At 44.9% G+C, this 18,100-nt stretch overlaps 1 protein-coding gene across 2 annotated transcripts in view; it reads left to right on the forward strand.

The window, feature by feature from the left end:
- Positions 1-17,845, forward strand: part of TMEM19 (transmembrane protein 19) — a 56,461-nt gene extending 38,616 nt beyond the window's left edge. For both annotated transcript variants that reach the window (XM_040409958.1, XM_040409949.1), the window contains exons 3-7: positions 3,930-4,043; positions 8,931-9,068; positions 13,442-13,696; positions 15,735-15,944; positions 17,257-17,845. In XM_040409958.1, the coding sequence (XP_040265892.1) occupies positions 3,930-4,043; positions 8,931-9,068; positions 13,442-13,696; positions 15,735-15,944; positions 17,257-17,420 (881 nt within the window). In that variant the 3' untranslated portion in view covers positions 17,421-17,845. The remainder of the gene's footprint in view (positions 1-3,929; positions 4,044-8,930; positions 9,069-13,441; positions 13,697-15,734; positions 15,945-17,256) is intronic.
- The last annotated feature ends 255 nt before the right edge of the window (positions 17,846-18,100 follow it).

Here is an 18,100-nt window from a genome sequence, read left to right on the forward strand (position 1 = left end):
CGGATCCTAGAAGAACTCGGGTGGCAAATAAACTGGGGGAAATCGCATCTAATACCCTCCCAAGAATTGTATTTTTCTAGGAATGATCCTGAACTCGCAGAAATTATTCTGTATCCTTCCCCTAGACAAGATTCAGAAATTAACAGAAGGAGTTCAGTCCCTGATATTGGCAAAGAACCGTACTATCAGGCAGGCAATGGCGGTGTTGGGCAGAATGACTTCCACTATACCAGCGGTCAGTTGGAGCCAGCTTCACTCCAGACCCCTCTAGTGGCAAATCCTGAAAGAATGGCGGGGTGCCCATTTTCCGCTAGATGCACCACACACACACTCACTCCTCAGGTAATTCAATCTTTACGCTGGTGGCTGAATCCTGTAAATCTGTCCCAAGGTCTTCCTTGGAACCAACAGAATTTTGTAACCCTTACCACCGACGCAAGTCCTTTCGGCTGGGGGGCCTATTGTCAGGGAAACCTACGGCAAGGCGTTGGGAAAGAAGAGGAGAGTCAGGACTCTCAAAACATGAGAGAACTGAGAGCAGTTCTGCCTTGAAGGAATTTCTTCCTTTAATTCAGGGGAAAGCTATAAAAAAAATATTCGGACAACACTACAGTCGTTTCCTATCTGAACAGACAAGGAGGAACCAAATCAGAACCAAAGCAGAAAGTCTTATGCTGCTGGCCGCAGACATTTTTTCTGTTCTAATTCCTTGCGTTCCGTCCATCATGGCGGTACATCTAAAGGGGATGGAAAACAAGGTAGCAGATTTCTTAAGCAGAAACACACTAGACCAGGGGGAATGGTGTCTAAATCAAAAAGTCTTCAACCAAATAATTCTCCTCTGGGGTCGTCCGCATCTGGACTTATTTGCAACCAGGGAGAACAGAAAATGCAGTCTTTTCTTTTCTTTTCCCTCAGGGCAAGAGATTCACCAACAGGGATAGATGACTTCTCCCTCCATTGGCCGAACCAGCTCCTCTATGCCTTTCCTCCGCTAAGACTCCAAGGTTTCTCCAAAAACTAAGGCAAGAACAAACGAGAGTGATCCTAATTGCTCCATTTTGGCCCCGAAGAACCTGGTTCACCTGGTTGAGGAAACTCTCCCTAGCAGACCCTTGGTTGGATTCTCCTGGAAAGGCAAGATCTTTTGTTTCAAGGCCCTGTCATCCATCTGAATGTAAGACAGTTACATCTAACAGCATGGCTCTTGTGGGGGAAATCCTAGAAAGTAGAGGCCTCTCCAAGAAAGTAGTTTCCACCTTGCAATCTTGCAGAAAGGAGGTTACCTCCTCGATTTACCTCCGAATTTGGAACACCTTCCAGAAGTTTGGCAAGGATCCGGTGAATGCTTTAAACCCTCCTCCTATGTGTAAGATCTTAGATTTCTTACAAGCCAGTCATGAAAGGAATTTGAGGCCTAGCACACTCAAGGTACAGGTATCTGCCCTAAGTGCCTTTTTTGATTCCCCGATCGCTAACCACCCCTGGGTTAGAAGATTTTTTTTTTTTTTAAAGCCATCAGCAGAGTTAGACTCAACTTAGTCCTCACTAGCCTCATGGAGCCTCCGTTTGAACCATTATAAGACTCCTTTCCTTCAAAACTGCTTTCCTGGTGGCAATCACCTCAGCCAGAAGGATCAGGGAAATTTCAGCCTTTTCAATATCCCCACCTTATACTAACATCTTGGATGACAGGGTACTTATTAAGCCAGACCCTTCCTTTCTGCTGAAGGTAGTTTCTATTTTCTATAAAACACAGGACATTGTCCTTCCTTCTTTGTTCCGAAATCCAAGTAATGAAAAAGAGAAGAAACTCCATTGCTTAGATGTAAAAAGATGTCTATCCCATTATTTGGACGTTACTAGTCAATGGAGGAAAACCTCTAAGCTTTTCATTCAATTTTGTGGAAAAAACAAGGGTCTCTCAGCCTCTCCTAAATCTTTCCAGATGGATTGTGAGCGCCATTACTTTGGCCTATTCTTCAGCCGGGAAAACTCCCCTGAAAGGTTTTGGTGCTCATTCCACCAGATCAGTTTCCACTTCTTGGGCAGAGAGGGCTGATGCTACCTTAGAACAGATTTGTAGAGCAGCCACATGGCAGTCGCCAACCAATTTGAAATGATTCGAGCTTTGTGACATGGTGCATTATCCTGCTGGAAGTAGCCATCAGAGGATGGATACATGTTCTCATTCTGTTTACGCCAAATTCGGACTCTACCATTTCAATGTCTCAACAGAAATCGAGACTCATCAGACCAGGCAACATTTTTCCAGTCTTCAACAGTCCAATTTTGGTGAGCTCGTGCAAATTGTAGCCTCTTTTTCCTATTTGTAGTGGAGATGAGTGGTACCCGGTGGGGTCTTCTGCTGTTGTAGCCCATCCGCCTCAAGGTTGTGCGTGTTGTGGCTTCACAAATGCTTTGCTAAATACCTCGGTTGTAACGAGTGGTTATTTCAGTCAACGTTGCTCTTCTATCAGCTTGAATCAGTCGGCCCATTCTCCTCTGACCTCTAGCATCCACAAGGCATTTTCGCCCACAGGACTGCCGCATACTGGATGTTTTTCCCTTTTCACACCATTCTTTGTAAACCCTAGAAATGGTTGTGCGTGAAAATCCCAGTAACTGAGCAGATTGTGAAATACTCAGACCGGCCCGTCTGGCACCAACAACCATGCCACGCTTAAATCGCCTTTCTTTCCCATTCTGACATTCAGTTTGGAGTTCAGGAGATTGTCTTGACCAGGACCACACCCCTAAATGCATTGAAGCAACTGCCATGTGATTGGTTGACTAGATAATTGCATTAATGAGAAATAGAACAGGTGTTCCTAATAATTCTTTACATACAGAAAATATATCTTCTTTTTTTTTTTTTATAAGTGTGTGTTTTAGGACAAGTTCTCGCGATTTACTGGTGGTCTAGGGGCCATGCTCCTTAAGAGCTCTCCACGAAAGTTCCTTTTTCCTGTCCTGGAGAGAGGCGGTCTCTCAAGGGTGCTATCATGGGCTTATGGAAAAGTGATTACCGGTGAGTGTAATCTTAAATTTCACTTTGGATGCCACAGACCTGCCTGTGGTTTATCCTCAATGAGTGGAGCTAAACAGCATCCGGACGCCAGAATTCTGGAGGCATAATCGCCATGTCAGTGGGCTCCTACCTGCCACCACTATTGCCAAATTACCAAACTTGCAAAGCATGTGTACCACAGTGGACAAGTTTGTGTATGTATACATGTATACCGTAGATGCTAATGAGACCATTCCTTGCTGTAGTAGTTCATACAAAAAATAATTCTAAATTTTTCAAACCAGCACCTGAATCTGAATACTTAATGTTTGTATATCTGGGAATTTATATTGATGCCCCGTCCTTTTTCGTGGGGGTCTGACATCGCTGATCAGCTGTTAGAGGTCGTCACTCTATGAACGCCACAGTCTCTCTTCCTAGGACATGTGATGTCACCTAATATTGTTCACGTGGCCTAGTTGCAGCTCAGCCCCATTCAAGTCAATGGAGCTAAGCTGCCATACCAAGCGCTGCCATTATACAATGTACGGCGCTGTGCTTGGAAAGCTGCTGGGGAGCCAGCGGTGTTCAGCAGAGCTCCGGTGAGAATGCGGGCTCCCCGAAACAGCTGATTGGCGGGGGTGCTGGGACTCAGACTCCTGCTGATGTGATGATGACCTGAGAATAGGTCATCATTATCATTTCCTGGATAACCCCTTTAAATGTGGAGGTAACATATAGAGATCTGTGTGTGTAGTTATCTGTTTACTGGCTGCGTGGATGTGCCTAATGGAGGGTTGAGGAACTGCAGGCCTTCAGCTCTAGGTCCAAATGTTACATAAACGTATGAAATGAAAGTCACAACAGTCAAGCAGTAGTAACAGAAATATTTATATATTTACATCTATTTCTCCTACAGGCACTCTGCGGCCCATATCTCCGTGGCGATGGCTGTTTTCTGTAGTCATTCCTATGATTATTGTTTCCCATGGCTTAAAAAGAAAGAGCTTAGATAGCAGTGGAGCTCTAGGAGGTATGTATTTGGCATGTTTCATGTTCCAGATGTGTCCCTTCTTGTGTGTTTTTGTTCAAGTTATTGTTTAGGCTACTTTCACACTGACGTTTTTGGCTTTCCCTTTGTGAGATCCGTTCATGGCTCTCGCAAGCGATCCAAAACGGATCAGTTTTGCGCATTCTGAATGGAGAAGGATCCGCTCAGCATGCATCAGTTTAGTCTCCATTCTGCTTTGGAGAGGGACACCAAAACGCTGCTTGCAGTGCTTTTCTGTCCGCCATGTGGTGCGGAGCAAGAAGGATCCGTCCTGGCACACAATGTAAGTCAATGGGGACGGATTCGTTTTCTCTGACACAATCTGTCACAATAGAAAACTGATCCATCCTCCATTAACTTTCAATGGCTATAGAAGACATAATACAACCCGATCCGTTGATGACGGATGCATGCGGTGCAAACCATGAATCTGCAAAATACGGATACTTTTCATGTGCATCATTTAAAAAAAATGCCTATTGTCCACAAAATCAACACGAATAGGACATGTTCTATAATTTGCAGCTTGGCCACACAGATGCGGCCAGAGCACTGTTCACATCCGTGAGCTGTTTGCATTTTTTCCGGGCCCCGTGGAAATGAATTGAATTGCTTGCAAAATATGCAAATTGGATGCAGACCAAAAAATACAGTTGTTTGAATGCACCCTTATTGTAATGAGTAGCAGTATATTAGTCTCGATTGAGCTTCATACGTTGTCAGCATTGCCAGTTTTTCTGATGTTATATATTGTATATTATATAATATTCTGTTTGTATAGTTTTATTTTTTCTGGTTGACACACATAGGTAGAAGTCTCATTATATCATCTAACCATATACTATTTAATTAATCACGTCCCTCCAGCAATTTGTTTTGCTAGCTTTTCCCTTTCATGGATGATTGGCAGGACCAGGCTTTTGTACCTACCTCTTGCCTGGCCCTGAAATCTTGCACCAGCACCATTTGGTAAAACATTAGCGCATATGCAGTAGAGACCTTTGCCGCAGGGCCCAAGTATTATGTTGCAGTACTGCACATGCGCCAAAGTGCTGCTGCAAGATATCTGGGTCAGGCAATAAAGGAAGATTCAGAAACCTGGCCCTGTGAATTATCCTTGCAAGGGAGAAGATGGCAGAGCAACTGGTGGAGCAAGGGTGCACTAAGGGGCTTGGACCTGACCTTAGTGCACTTAACTGGTCATTTGCATATCACAATTTTTTTTACTTGGCAATGGAGCAACTGAGAACAGTCAAATGTATTGTTATGTTATGCTTACCAAGTCCTACCAGGTCTTGTGCTTAGTTTCACACTGAAGTTCTTGCTGACAGATGCCCTTTAAAAGTAATGTACGTCAGATGTGACCATGCTGTCACCCAGGGTTATTGCTGGTCAGTGGTAATGATCATATGTTTCCTATAACATGGGAGACATGCCCCAAGTGGTCGTGACGTGACCACAATAAATTGGCCCACTTTTTTCCCCGCCCATTTATCGTCATTACGTTGGGCGGTAGCAGAGAAAGGAGCAGAGCAGCCTTCTATATAGTCCTGATATTACAGCTAAAATAAGTCTCTACCCAGAAAACCCCATTAAAGCCTTTTCACATGGGTCAATAAACAACTGAATGAGTGTTCATAAGAGCGCTCATTCCTGATAGTCGGCCCGTGCAAACAGAGCAGTGATCTGCCAACAAACAAGTGCTTTTCTGCAGACCTAAAAGTTGTGGTTGTGGACAGCACATACTGAATGGAGACTATTTATCATGGGTTCGTCCCCCATAGCATTTTTATTGGCCCCTGTAAAGGCCCTTTCAACAAGTGCCAATCAACTTTTTATATTGTTGAATCATACTTGTTCCTGGCTGAGGGTGGCTTGTGTAAAAGGACTCTTAGGCCCCTTTCACACGAGTGAGTTTTCCACGTGAGCGCATTGCACCCCTAGGAGATGTTTGTAAACCTTCAGTTTTTTGTCATGCGCGTGAAAAACGCATCAAAACGCATTGCACCCATGCAGAAAAAACTGAACTGAACTTGCTTGCAAAATGGTGCGAGTTTCCCTGAATGCATCCGGACCTAATCAGGCCTGCTTTGGCTAAGTAATTGGGTCTCTGATGTAGGGTTGAGCGATATACCGGTATCACGATATACCGCGGTATTAAAAAAACGGCGATATGGCGATATCGCCGTTTCGTAAATACCGCGGTATTTCGTGACGTCATAGAAGCGGTCATGTACGCTGACCGCTTCTAAATCTGCGGCCGCCCGCCCCAGCATGAACCGATACGGGACATTTGCAGAGTACTTCTACTTGTGCAAATGCCCCCGATACCTGCTGGCCGCTTGCGGTGGCTCTCTCAGCAGTTCGGCCGGCGTGGGGGAGGGAAGGAATTCTGTGACTCGCATTTCCTGCACCCGACCTCTGATAGGACGCTGTGATCCGCGCAATTAACCCCTCAGGTGATCACAGCGTCCTCTCAGAGGTCGGGTGCCGGGAATGTGGGCAGTGCCCCCCTCCTCCCTCCCTCCCCAGTATTAATCATTGGAGGCCACAGGGTCGTCGTCCTCCTCCTCTTCATTGGTGGCAGTTTGCAGTTCCGATCGGAGTCCCAGCAGTGTAATGCTGGGGCTCCGATCGGTTACCATGGTAGCCAGGACGCTACTGGAGCCCTGGCTGCCATGGTATGTTAGTGAGCAGCATTATACTCACGTGCGTCGTGGCTGCCGGGCGCTCCTTCTTCTGTCTGTGCGGCGCATTGCTAATGCTATAAGCCTTAGCAATGCGCCGCACAGACAGAAGAAGGAGCGCCCGGCAGCCACGACGCACGTGAGTATAATGCTGCTCACTAACATACCATGGCAGCCAGGGCTCCAGTAGCGTCCTGGCTACCATGGTAACCGATCGGAGCCCCAGCATTACACTGCTGGGACTCCGATCGGAACTGCAAACTGCCACCAATGATGGGGGGAGGAGGGGGACGACGACCCTGTGGCCTCCAATGATTAATACTGGGGAGGGAGAGAGGAGGGGGGCACTGCCACCAATGATGGGGGGACGACCCTGTGGCCTCCAATGATTAATACTGGGGAGGGAGGGAGGAGGGGGGGCCCACTGCCACCAATGATGGGGGGGCGACCCTGTAGCTTCCAATGATTAATACTGGGGAACGGGGGGGGGCCCACTGCCACCAATGATGGGGGGGATGACCCTGTGGCCTCCAATGATTAATACTGGGGAGGGAGGGAGGAGGGGGGGCCCACTGCCACCAATGATGGGGGGGCGACCCTGTGGCTTCCAATGATTAATACTGGGGAACGAGGGGGGGCCCACTGCCACCAATGATGGGGGGGGGACCCTGTGGCCACTGCCACCAATGATTAATACTGGGGGGGGGGGCGCACTGCCACCAATGATGGGGGGGGGGGGGGGGGGGGAGAGACCCGGTGGCCACTGCCACCAATGATTAATACTAGGGGGGGGGGGGGGGTTACCAGAGGGGGCTGATAAGAGGGAGAGGCTGGGGGGGCTGATCAGAGGCTGGGGAACTGCCCGTCTGCCCCCATACAGTGTAATGTCTCCTTGTGGCTGCCCCCATACAGTGTAACGTCTCCTTGTGGCTGCCCCCATACAGTGTAACGTCTCCTTGTGGCTGCCCCCATACAGTGTAACGTCTCCTTGTGGCTGCTCCCATACAGTGTAACGTCTCCTTGTGGCTGCCCCCATACAGTGTAACGTCTCCTTGTGGCTGCCCCCATACAGTGTAACGTCTCCTTGTGGCTGCCCCCATACAGTGTAACGTCTCCTTGTGGCTGCCCCCATACAGTGTAACGTCTCCTTGTGGCTGCCCCCATACAGTGTAACGGCTCCTTGTGGCTGCCCCCATACAGTGTAACGGCTCCTTGTGGCTGCCCCCATACAGTGTAACGTCTCCTTGTGGCTGCCCCCATACAGTGTAACGTCTCCTTGTGGCTGCCCCCATACAGTGTAACGGCTCCTTGTGGCTGCCCCCATACAGTGTAACGGCTCCTTGTGGCTGCCCCCATACAGTGTAACGGCTCCTTGTGGCTGCCCCCATACAGTGTAACGTCTCCTTGTGGCTGCCCCCATACAGTGTAACGTCTCCTTGTGGCTGCCCCCATACAGTGTAACGGCTCCTTGTGGCTGCCCCCATACAGTGTAACGGCTCCTTGTGGCTGCCCGGCTGCCCCCATACAGTGTAACGTCTTCTTGTTGCCCCCCATACAGTGTAACGTCTTCTTGTTGCCCCCCATACAGTGTAACGTCTTCTTGTGGCCCCAAGTGTTTTTTTCTTCTAAATGGGCATTTATCGCGATATATATCGTTATCGCGATAAATTTCTTAATATCGTTATCGTGGGAATATTTTTGATATCGTCCAACCCTACTCTGATGACATCACATCCAGATGTGATTAAAGTAATAGACCGGCTGTAGTCAATCATATAGTGGGATACTCTGATTTGACAAAATTTGGATCATGTATAGGGAGACAACCACTTGGGCCCTGTCAGAATTGGTGTCAGATTAGTCAACATGATTATCGCAGCATGCAGCTATACCTAAAATGAATGTTTAAGTATCTGCATATGGTTAGAGAATGAGAAACATGCGGCTCTTTGTAATCGAGGGGGAGCGGCTCAATTCATTACACAACCGATCTGAAATGCACATATGGATGAGGTCCAAGTCTCCCTTCTGTGCATGTAGTACATGCTCACATAGTTGTCCCTGTCTTTTCCGGTAGACCCTGTGCTCCAGTAAATCACACTGGTTTCATACTTATACATTTCCAGTCAGTTCTGAAGCTCCTGTCCTACTTTGTGCTCACTCCTCTTCTTGCTTTTTCCAGGGCTGCTGGTCGGTTTTCTTCTGACGGTCGCTAACTACAGTTTTTTCTCAGCTCTTCTTATGTTCTTTTTTACATCCTCAAAACTCACAAAATGGAAGGGAGAGCTTAAGAAGAAGTTTGACTCTGAGTACAAAGAAGGTAATGTTTAGGCATAATGCATACCGATTAGACATGCTGTGCAGACACTTCTCAAAAGCAGAGTCCAATTGGAGCAGCAGGGCAGGCAGGAAATGTCCGGCCCTATCAATGTTGGGGCAGGTGGGTGCTTCTTTATTAACTGGGTCAGCCCCTCACAGGTGAAGAAGCTCTGTCCATGAGAGAATCGATTGGTTAGAATTGGAGGGGAGTAGGGGGAGTCCCCTATCCTGGAAAACACATGTAAAGTCTTGCCAATAAAGGTAGGTTGACCACATTCCATTTTTATCAGTCCTGGATAAGGTTTGAGTGAAGAGTTAGAGGAATTCATGGGTATTGGCAGAGGAGATTGTTCACCACATGCACTGCAGTGCTTGTTGAGAAGTGCATGCATGGGGGATCAAATTCTCAGATGAAGTCAAGTAAAAAGCACTACATGGTCTCTACTTCACAGAAAATGTCAGTGGCAGCAAATCAACTTTGACTGCTTTTCAGTAGAGCCAGAAACCAATAATCCAATGGGTTGCGCTGGGAAAACGGAATAATTGCAACAAAGGTTGCATAAATCAATAGTACAAGTAAATATAAAAAACCTTGTAATATGCACTACTCAAAAAGTAAGGGATATTTGATTTTCGGGTGAAATTTATGGAAAACATAAAAGGTTCATTGTACAGTGATATTATATCATGGAAGAAGGGCATTTTAAAAGTAGAAGCATGCAATGGTGATTTCCTCATCTCAAACAACTTATTGAAACAAAAGCCAACAACAGTGGTGGGTATACCCCACAAAAATGTCAATGTTTCCAAACCTTGTCATGTGGCCTTTAGCATCAATTCAAGCTTGACAACGTCTCATGCTGTTCACAAGTCGACTTATTGTCTGCTGAGGCATGGCATCCTACACTTCTTGAAGGGCGACCCTCAGGTCATTAAGGTTCTGGGGTACAGAGTTATGAATCACTGCAACTCAGCTGATCCCATAGGTTTTCAATGGGATTCAGATCTGGAGAAAGTGCAGGCCACTCCATTTGAGGTACTCTAGTCTCCAGCAACCGTTCCCTAATGATGCGACCTCGATGAGTTGGCGCATTGTCCTCCATGAAGATGACATTAGGCAGGTTGTTCATGCAGAGGCACAATGACTGGATTAATGATGTTATTCAAGTAGTATGGGCTTGTCACTGTACTATTCACAAAGTGTGGGGCTGTTCTGTAATAACTAGACACACCTGTCCACATTGTAACACCACCACCACCAAAGGCTTGTCTGGTGACAACAGTGGCTGATGCATAGCGCTCTCCTTGATGTCTCCAACATAATTGGCGGACGTCAGTTCTCCTCAGTGTGATTCGATTTTCATCAGTGAACAGCACTGAGGACCACTAGTCCCTTGTCCAGCGTAGATGCTCCCTGGCCCATGTAAGACAATGACACCTGTGCCTGGTCGTGTTGTCAGGTACCCTTGCAGGTCGTGTAGCACGCAGACCACGTAGATGTAAATAATTTCGAATGGTCTGACGTGACACTTGGGTGCCTCTCACCTCCCTTAACTGTGCCTGGAGTTGTGTGGCATTCATCTGGTACCACAGGGCATTGTTCATAATAAAGCGGTAAATCAGTGTGGGATGTGGCCAAAGGACATCTCTCTGTATCTCTGTTGCAACCTGCTGACGACACTCTGTGACACTCTAAGCTCAGTAGCCACTTTCCTCTGAGAACATCCTGCTTGAAGCCTCACAATGGCGAGGTAGTGTTGATCATGATGTCAAAATGTGAACAGCATGAGGAGGAGGACTGTTTACATAACAATTCTAATTGAACCAGGAAAGTTATTGGGCCATTCTTGGATCAAACACCTGTTGTTAATTTTTGCCATTAAGCTCCTTGTTAGAGAACAGCAAGTTGTGCAAAAAGTACTGAAACAGTTGGACATGTGCATTCAAAAGTTTAGAGAAGGTCACATTAAAGGGGTTCTCTGGGAATTAAGAAAATGAAAATACTTAAATATTACTTTATTATAAATATATTCTCAAATACCTTTCATTAGTTATAATGGCTCGTTTTTTTCTGGGGAGCAATCATCATGAGAAATAAAATTGCCGTCGTCCTATTAGTTCACACAAAACCTGCCCTGATCACACATGAGGGCAAGTTACTTTACAACACTGAGGTAATGAGCTGCCTCGTCCTCCTCTCTACTTGTCAGGGATTATGATCCTGAATACAGATGAGAAGAACTTTAGCTGAATCTCTGGGGTTAGTTCATGAGGAGACATGAAGTACAGAGAGGACGGACAAAACAGGCTGTGGTAGTGGAGACTGCATACAAGAGCTGCTGCTCATTAGCCACACCTCACCCTCCTCTCATGTCTCCTCATCATCTCCATTCCCACAGAGATTCCCCTGTATTCAGGATCATAACCCCTGACGAGCAGAGAGGAGGATGAGGCAGCACTATGGCTCATTGTGGTGAAGTGACTTGTCCTCTTGTGTGATTAGGACAGGTTTTGTGTGTACTGATAGAAAATGGCTGCCGTCCTTTCTCCTAATGATTGCTCCTCAGACAAAACAAGCCATTCTAAATAATGAAAGGTATTTGTGAATGTATTTAAGTATTTTGACTTTTTTAATTCCTGGAACCCCTTAAGTTCACCTGCAAAGGTTAGAGAGCATTTTAGGTTCATCCTGAAATTTAACCCACAAGCCAAATATCCCTAACTTTTTGTGAGCAGTGTATCTTATCAGAGAGAAATCTTGAGAGACGAGATGGACCACAGTTTATTGAAGGATCCGATTACAAGCTTTCATAGAGGATTATGGCGAGGACAAGGGTAAGGTTACTTTCACACTTGTGGCAGAGTGATCCGGCAAGCAGTTCTGTTGCCGGAACTGCCTGCCGGATCCGGCAAAACGTATGCCAACTGATGGCATTTGTAAGATTGATCAGTCTTAAAAATGCCTGAATAGTCCGAAAAATGCATTGAAATGCCGGATCCGTCTTTCCGGTGTCATCTGGCAAAACGGATCAGCCATTTATTTTTTTCACCTTTTCCGGTCTTCGCATGCGCAGACCGGAAGGACGGATTTGGCATTCTGGTATTTTGAATGCTTGATCCGGCACTAATACATTCCTATGACAAAAATGCTGGATCCGGCATTCAGGCAAGTCTTTAGTTTTTTTTGGCCGGCGATAAAACAGTAGCATGCTGCGGTTTTATCTTTTGCCTGATCAGTCAAAAAGACTGAACTGAAGACATCCTGATGCATCCTGAACGGAATGCTCTCCATTCAGAATGCATGGGGATATAACTGATCAGTTATTTTCCGGCATTGAGCCCTTTTGACGGAACTCCGTGCCGGAAAAGAAAGACGCAAGTGTGAAAGTACCCCAAGACGGAGAGAGTTGTAGTGAGAGAGACACAGACACATGCTGCCCAAAAATATCTATCGTGAGTGGATGGGTGAGCAGGAGCACGCTGATAGAGGGAGGGGGGGGGGGGGGGGGGGGAAAGCATTTATCTCTGATAAGGATATATTACAAAGTTTCCTATATTCACCTCTACTATTGTTTTATTCAATGTTTGTTGAAAGTAGTCATCCCTTGTCAACAGGAGTGTGGACACAGAAAATGGAAAGTCTGCTTGTAGAAATATCTTTATTAGTTACAAGGAAGGTTAGGACAAATTGATAACATTTGGAACGTGCTAGAGGATTATATAATTCTGGGGAAAAGAGCAACATGATCTAAACCTTTAAATATGTTTCCCAGGAACTCCCATTTTAGTGACTGGGAGTTGAGCTGCAGTAACCGTCTCGGTCACTAAATGTTATACAGAGTTGTCTGCTTCTGGCTATGTACACTGTGTTGGTTAGTTAAGTTACTGTGGCTTTTGCTAGCAGCTGATAATGGGGGTGGCGGGTATCAGACCCTCCACCAATCTGATATTTGACATATCCTGAGGATATGTCATAAGTGTTTTTAATAAGAAATTAAAAGGTTTTAGGACCCCCGCCGATCAGCTGTTTGAGAAGGCACCAGTGCTCCTGTGAGCGCCGTTGCCTTCTCCCTGCTCCCCAAAGAAGGCTGCTGCACTACTGTGAGCGCTGGTGCCTTCTCAAACAGCTGTTCAGCGAGGTCCCGGGTGTCCAGAGGATAGGTCATTAGTATTTACATCTCAGAAAATCCCTTTAAACACAGGAGGGGCACAATCTGAAATTTGTTCAGGTGGGTAGGATGATCAGAAGTAATGTCATAAAATATTTTTTACTGAAAGAGTTGTAGATGCTTGTACCAAGTTTCTGTGGTTGTTGTCCTATGATCTGTGAGGTGATTATATCCATGATTTGGTATTTTGTTTTTGTTTTTTCAGGTGGACAGAGAAACTGGGTACAGGTGTTCTGTAATGGGGGTGTACCTGCAGAGTTGGCTTTGCTGTACATGGTGGAAAATGGTCCTGGAGAGATACCGATTGACTTTTCCAAGGAATACACTGCCTCATGGATGTGTCTGTCACTTCTTGGGGCCCTTGCCTGCTCAGCTGGGGATACTTGGGCTTCAGAGATTGCCCCAGTCCTCAGCAAAAGCTCTCCTCGATTGATAACCACTTGGGAGAAGGTTCCTGTGGGTAAGATTAAATTTGTTGGGTATATGTATATAATCTGTATGAAATGCTTAAAGGGAACCTGTCACCTCTACTACGCTGCCCCCACTGAGAGCAGCAGAGTATAGTGACAGACCCACTTACTTCAGCAGGCTGTCAATTCTGGGCTAGTATTCAGTATTTTTACAGTACTGACAGGGCGACCCTCGCAGCCCCATCCTTACCCCACCTCATGGCCGTGACTCTCAGGTTTCCTTCATGTTGCGCATAGGAAAGAAACTGGTAAGTCATGGGCAGGTCCACAAGTCTCATCAGATTCATATCTTTCGCAGTGTTAGCGAGCTGCAAGATTTGCCATGTGAGTACTGTAAAAGTACTGAATACTAGCCCAGAATTGAAATCAGCGGTCTGTCACTATATTCTGCCCAGTGGGGGCTGCATAGTAGAGGTGACGGGTTCCCTTTAGGTTGAAAGCAAATACCTGTCCTTCACTGACCTTTTTAAGTTAATAGATTTTTATTTTCACAGAGCTGCCACTTTATTAGTCACAGAGAGAAATTCACTATGAAAAGATTTCTCCTGAAAAGTAGAGATCACCCTGAAAAAAAGCCCTCACACAGCTCCATGCATATAAATAATTTAAAAAGTTATGGGGGTCAGAATATGGTATGCAATTGTAAACATAGTATGCAATTGTAAATGGGGCCATTAGAAAGTAAAAAAAAAAACAGTTTGTACTTTAATAAAGTAAATGTTTTACATGCCTCTATCAAAAAAAAAAGTTCATAATGGAGTGTGTAAACTTCTCTGAATGAACACTTTATTTTTAATTTTTTAATTATTGTATCATTTTTATTTATTTTTACAATGAGCTGTGAACAGGGAGACGTCTGTAGGTTTTGTATGTTCAACATCCTTTGCATTACTCAGTAGTACAAGTTAATAGAAGAAGGTTTGGAATATATTTTAGAGAAAAATTCCTTTCTACGCTTCTCCCTCTGCCTCCTGAAGCAATCATTCACTCTCCATTCACAGCTAAAATCCATCTTGAGAGACAAAATGGATTATCAGCTTCACTGCAGGATCAGGTTACATGCTGCCCATAGAAGTATATGGAGAGAGGTGGAGTAGATTTGAATAGCTGGAGGGAAACAGAGGCATATTCACAGCTAGCTTTTTTCTATCTCACCCCAATGCTGGTTTCACAGCTACTCTGCTTAGTACTGCTGTATAATATCCTCATTGCTGCTGCTTCTAAAGGGTGTGCTCTAGAGACGTAGGTGAGCAGAATCTCCTTTTCTTTGTGTGCAGTGTATGAGAGACATCACAGCAGCTAGTTAGTCTCCACCCTCTAGCTCAGGAGAAACTGGAGAAAATGCAGAATACATGATTGCCAAGAACATGCACGGTACCTTATTCTGAAAAGTCACTTGAAACAACCAGTATGCTTTAGATCTTTGTACACTGTAAGAATCGGTGGACTGCATTGCCAGAAGTTTACTAATATATTTAATATTTCATTTACTTACTTTTAGGAGAGCACAACATATGTTAAGAGGCATATTTGTGGAATGCTGGTACTGCAGAATTTAAAATGACTCCATTGTGCGGCTTCATTTTAAAACATCAGAACAGCAGAGTTCCTACTCCCAGTACCCCCTGCCGATTAGCTGTTTGAAGAGATTGCAGCGCTCATACAAGCACTGTGTTCCTTGTTTACCTGCTTGCTCTCAACATTGCAGCAGCGAGCAGTGTAATTACAGCTCCTCCATCCCATTCAAGTCAAGGTAATTACACCTGCTCACCGATGCAATACTGACAGCGAGCAGGTAAACTGTGAAGAGAACACAGCACTCGTACAAGTGCTGCGGTCTCTTAAAACAGCTGAGCAGTGGGGGTGCAAGGACTCCCCCCACCAATCTGATATTGATAACCTATCCTGAGGATAGGTCATTGATATAGGAAACCGGAGAACCCCTTTAAATGTGCTTTGAACTATATCTTCACAGTTATCAGACAGTCATTCTGCCTACAGCAATAACTGATTTCTGCTGCTTTCTAGGTACAAATGGAGGCATCACATTCATAGGTCTCGTTGCGAGTCTTCTTGGTGGCTTATTTGTTGGCATAGCTTATTTTGTCGCTCAGCTTATGTTTGTGAATGATTTAGAAATTGCTGCCCCACAATGGCCAATTATTTGGTATGGTGCGATGGCGGGCTTGCTTGGCTCAATCCTAGACTCTTATCTTGGAGCAATAATGCAATATACGGGTGAGTTTATCCTTTCCATTTTCTTATAATGTAAAAGTACAGCACAAACATATATGTCATAAACAGATTCATTGCACGATGGATGCTGGCAGCGACCAACAGACCATTGACTTCCATTGGGTTTCCCAGTGGTGTATGCAGCGACCTTTAACCTGTCAGGACGGAGTTAGTTATCAAGCTCCAACCTCCAGAGTTATTTTCAGTTTGGTCAAATTAGTAACTCTGCTGTACTATTGATACCCTGCACAATGGTTCCTTGATCAGGCCCACCAGATCCATTGTTCCGTGTGCTATCTTTTTAAAGGTGGATAGCACACTCAAGAAAAGTGTGAGCCCTAAGAGATATCGGGCATTCAATAAAATACAGATTTGGTGGGTGTTCCGCAATTTTGGCAGACTTAAAGGGGTATTCCCATGTCAGATATTGGGTGCATATCGCTAGGATATGCCCCCATTGTCTGATAGGTGCGGGTCCCAACCAGGGACCCACACCTACACAGAGAATGGAGCGGGAAAAGTGGTGTAGGGCGCACTGCGCATGCGCAGCCGTCCTCCATTCATTTCTATGGGGCCGCCGAAAATATCTGAGCGCTGGGAATACCCCTTTAACAACACTGTGGCCTCTCTGTGTGTATATGTGGGCAAAGGTCTACAGTGCATTGCCCACATATACACACAGGCTGCAGTGGGTTGTACTGCACATCCGTATTCGGTGTGAAGGAGCCTTCATCCATCCTTGCACATTTAGTCAGTATTTTACATGCATATTTGTAAGCCAAAACAGAAGTAGATTGGAGAGAAAAAGGACAATGGAAGGATTTGTGCCTCTTCTGTGTTTTGGACCCACTCCTGGTCACCAGAATATACAAGTGTGGATGTAGGCTGTGGACCTGTAAATATGAACAAAACGCCTATTTTTTGCGTGTGTGCAAATTTTAAAAAATGACCTCAAATGTACATTTACTGTATATAATTACAATTATGTGAGAATACAAGGTTTGAGTGTAAATGAACAAAACTAATATTATTGTACAGAAAGTCTTGGACAACCATTTCCTTGACCAGTGCTGTTTTAGGCATAAATGGCCGGCTCTCATCTATGATAAGCGATGCATTTCCACTGTGAAGGAGCCTTCATCCATCCTTGCACATTTAGTCAGTATTTTACATGCATATTTGTAAGCCAAAACAGAAGTAGATTGGAGATAAAAAGGACAATGGAAGGATTTGTGCCTCCAGATCTCTTAGCAGCGTATGAATCTTGGTGATCAGTTATACTATTATTCAGTTACTTACACACATATTTTTGTAGGTTTTGACGAGAACACGGGGAAGATTGTCAATCATCCAACAAGCGGTGCAAAACTGATATCTGGGAAGCCCATCCTGGACAACAACGCTGTAAACCTGTTTTCATCAATCCTCATAGCAATTTTGCTACCGGGAGCTGCCTGGAGTATTTGGCCCAGAACATAAATTATTGCACAATGGCAAGTGCACAAAATACTGCAAAAAATAATACTGACTGTGTGGTATATCTTAGGTTTGCATGGGACAAAATATATGTGATATCACTTAATATCATTCGGCGAAAATAATACTAATGAACACTGAATGAGTAATAATACAGCCACACTCTCTTTTAGCACTTCATGTATGCACCTGAGGCAGTGTACAAATAGTTAAACTTCACCAGCTAAAACTATAGCCCGACTCATTTTGGTGTAACACTTAAGCACTGTGTATAAAGGGTGATTTCTTTTAAAATTTAGACTTGAAATAAATAGTAAAGTAGATGATGTGATATAACTGCACATCAGCCGATTTTCTGATCTTTTAGAGAATTGTAAATATTGTTTTTTGCAGTTGCTAATTTTAATGTGTCAAGTGGACCAAGACTTTTTTTTTTTTTTTTCTTTTTTTTCTTTTAATCTGTGCTGCTCGTGTCTGTGAGGAGCATAGATAACTGAAATGAATGTATTGGGCTAGGACGACACTGGTCGTGGCCGGAATCGCTTAGTAGCGGTTGATCCCATAGAAATAAATGGGATCACCACAGCAGTCGCAAGAAATCCATGTCCCATCCATCTTTTCACTCACAGTAAAGCCTATATTAGACAGGCAGATCAGCAAGCGATTGTCGGGAGGGAAGCGTT

This window comes from Bufo bufo, chromosome 1 (assembly GCF_905171765.1).
Source record: "Bufo bufo chromosome 1, aBufBuf1.1, whole genome shotgun sequence".
Lineage (NCBI taxonomy): Eukaryota > Metazoa > Chordata > Amphibia > Anura > Bufonidae > Bufo > Bufo bufo.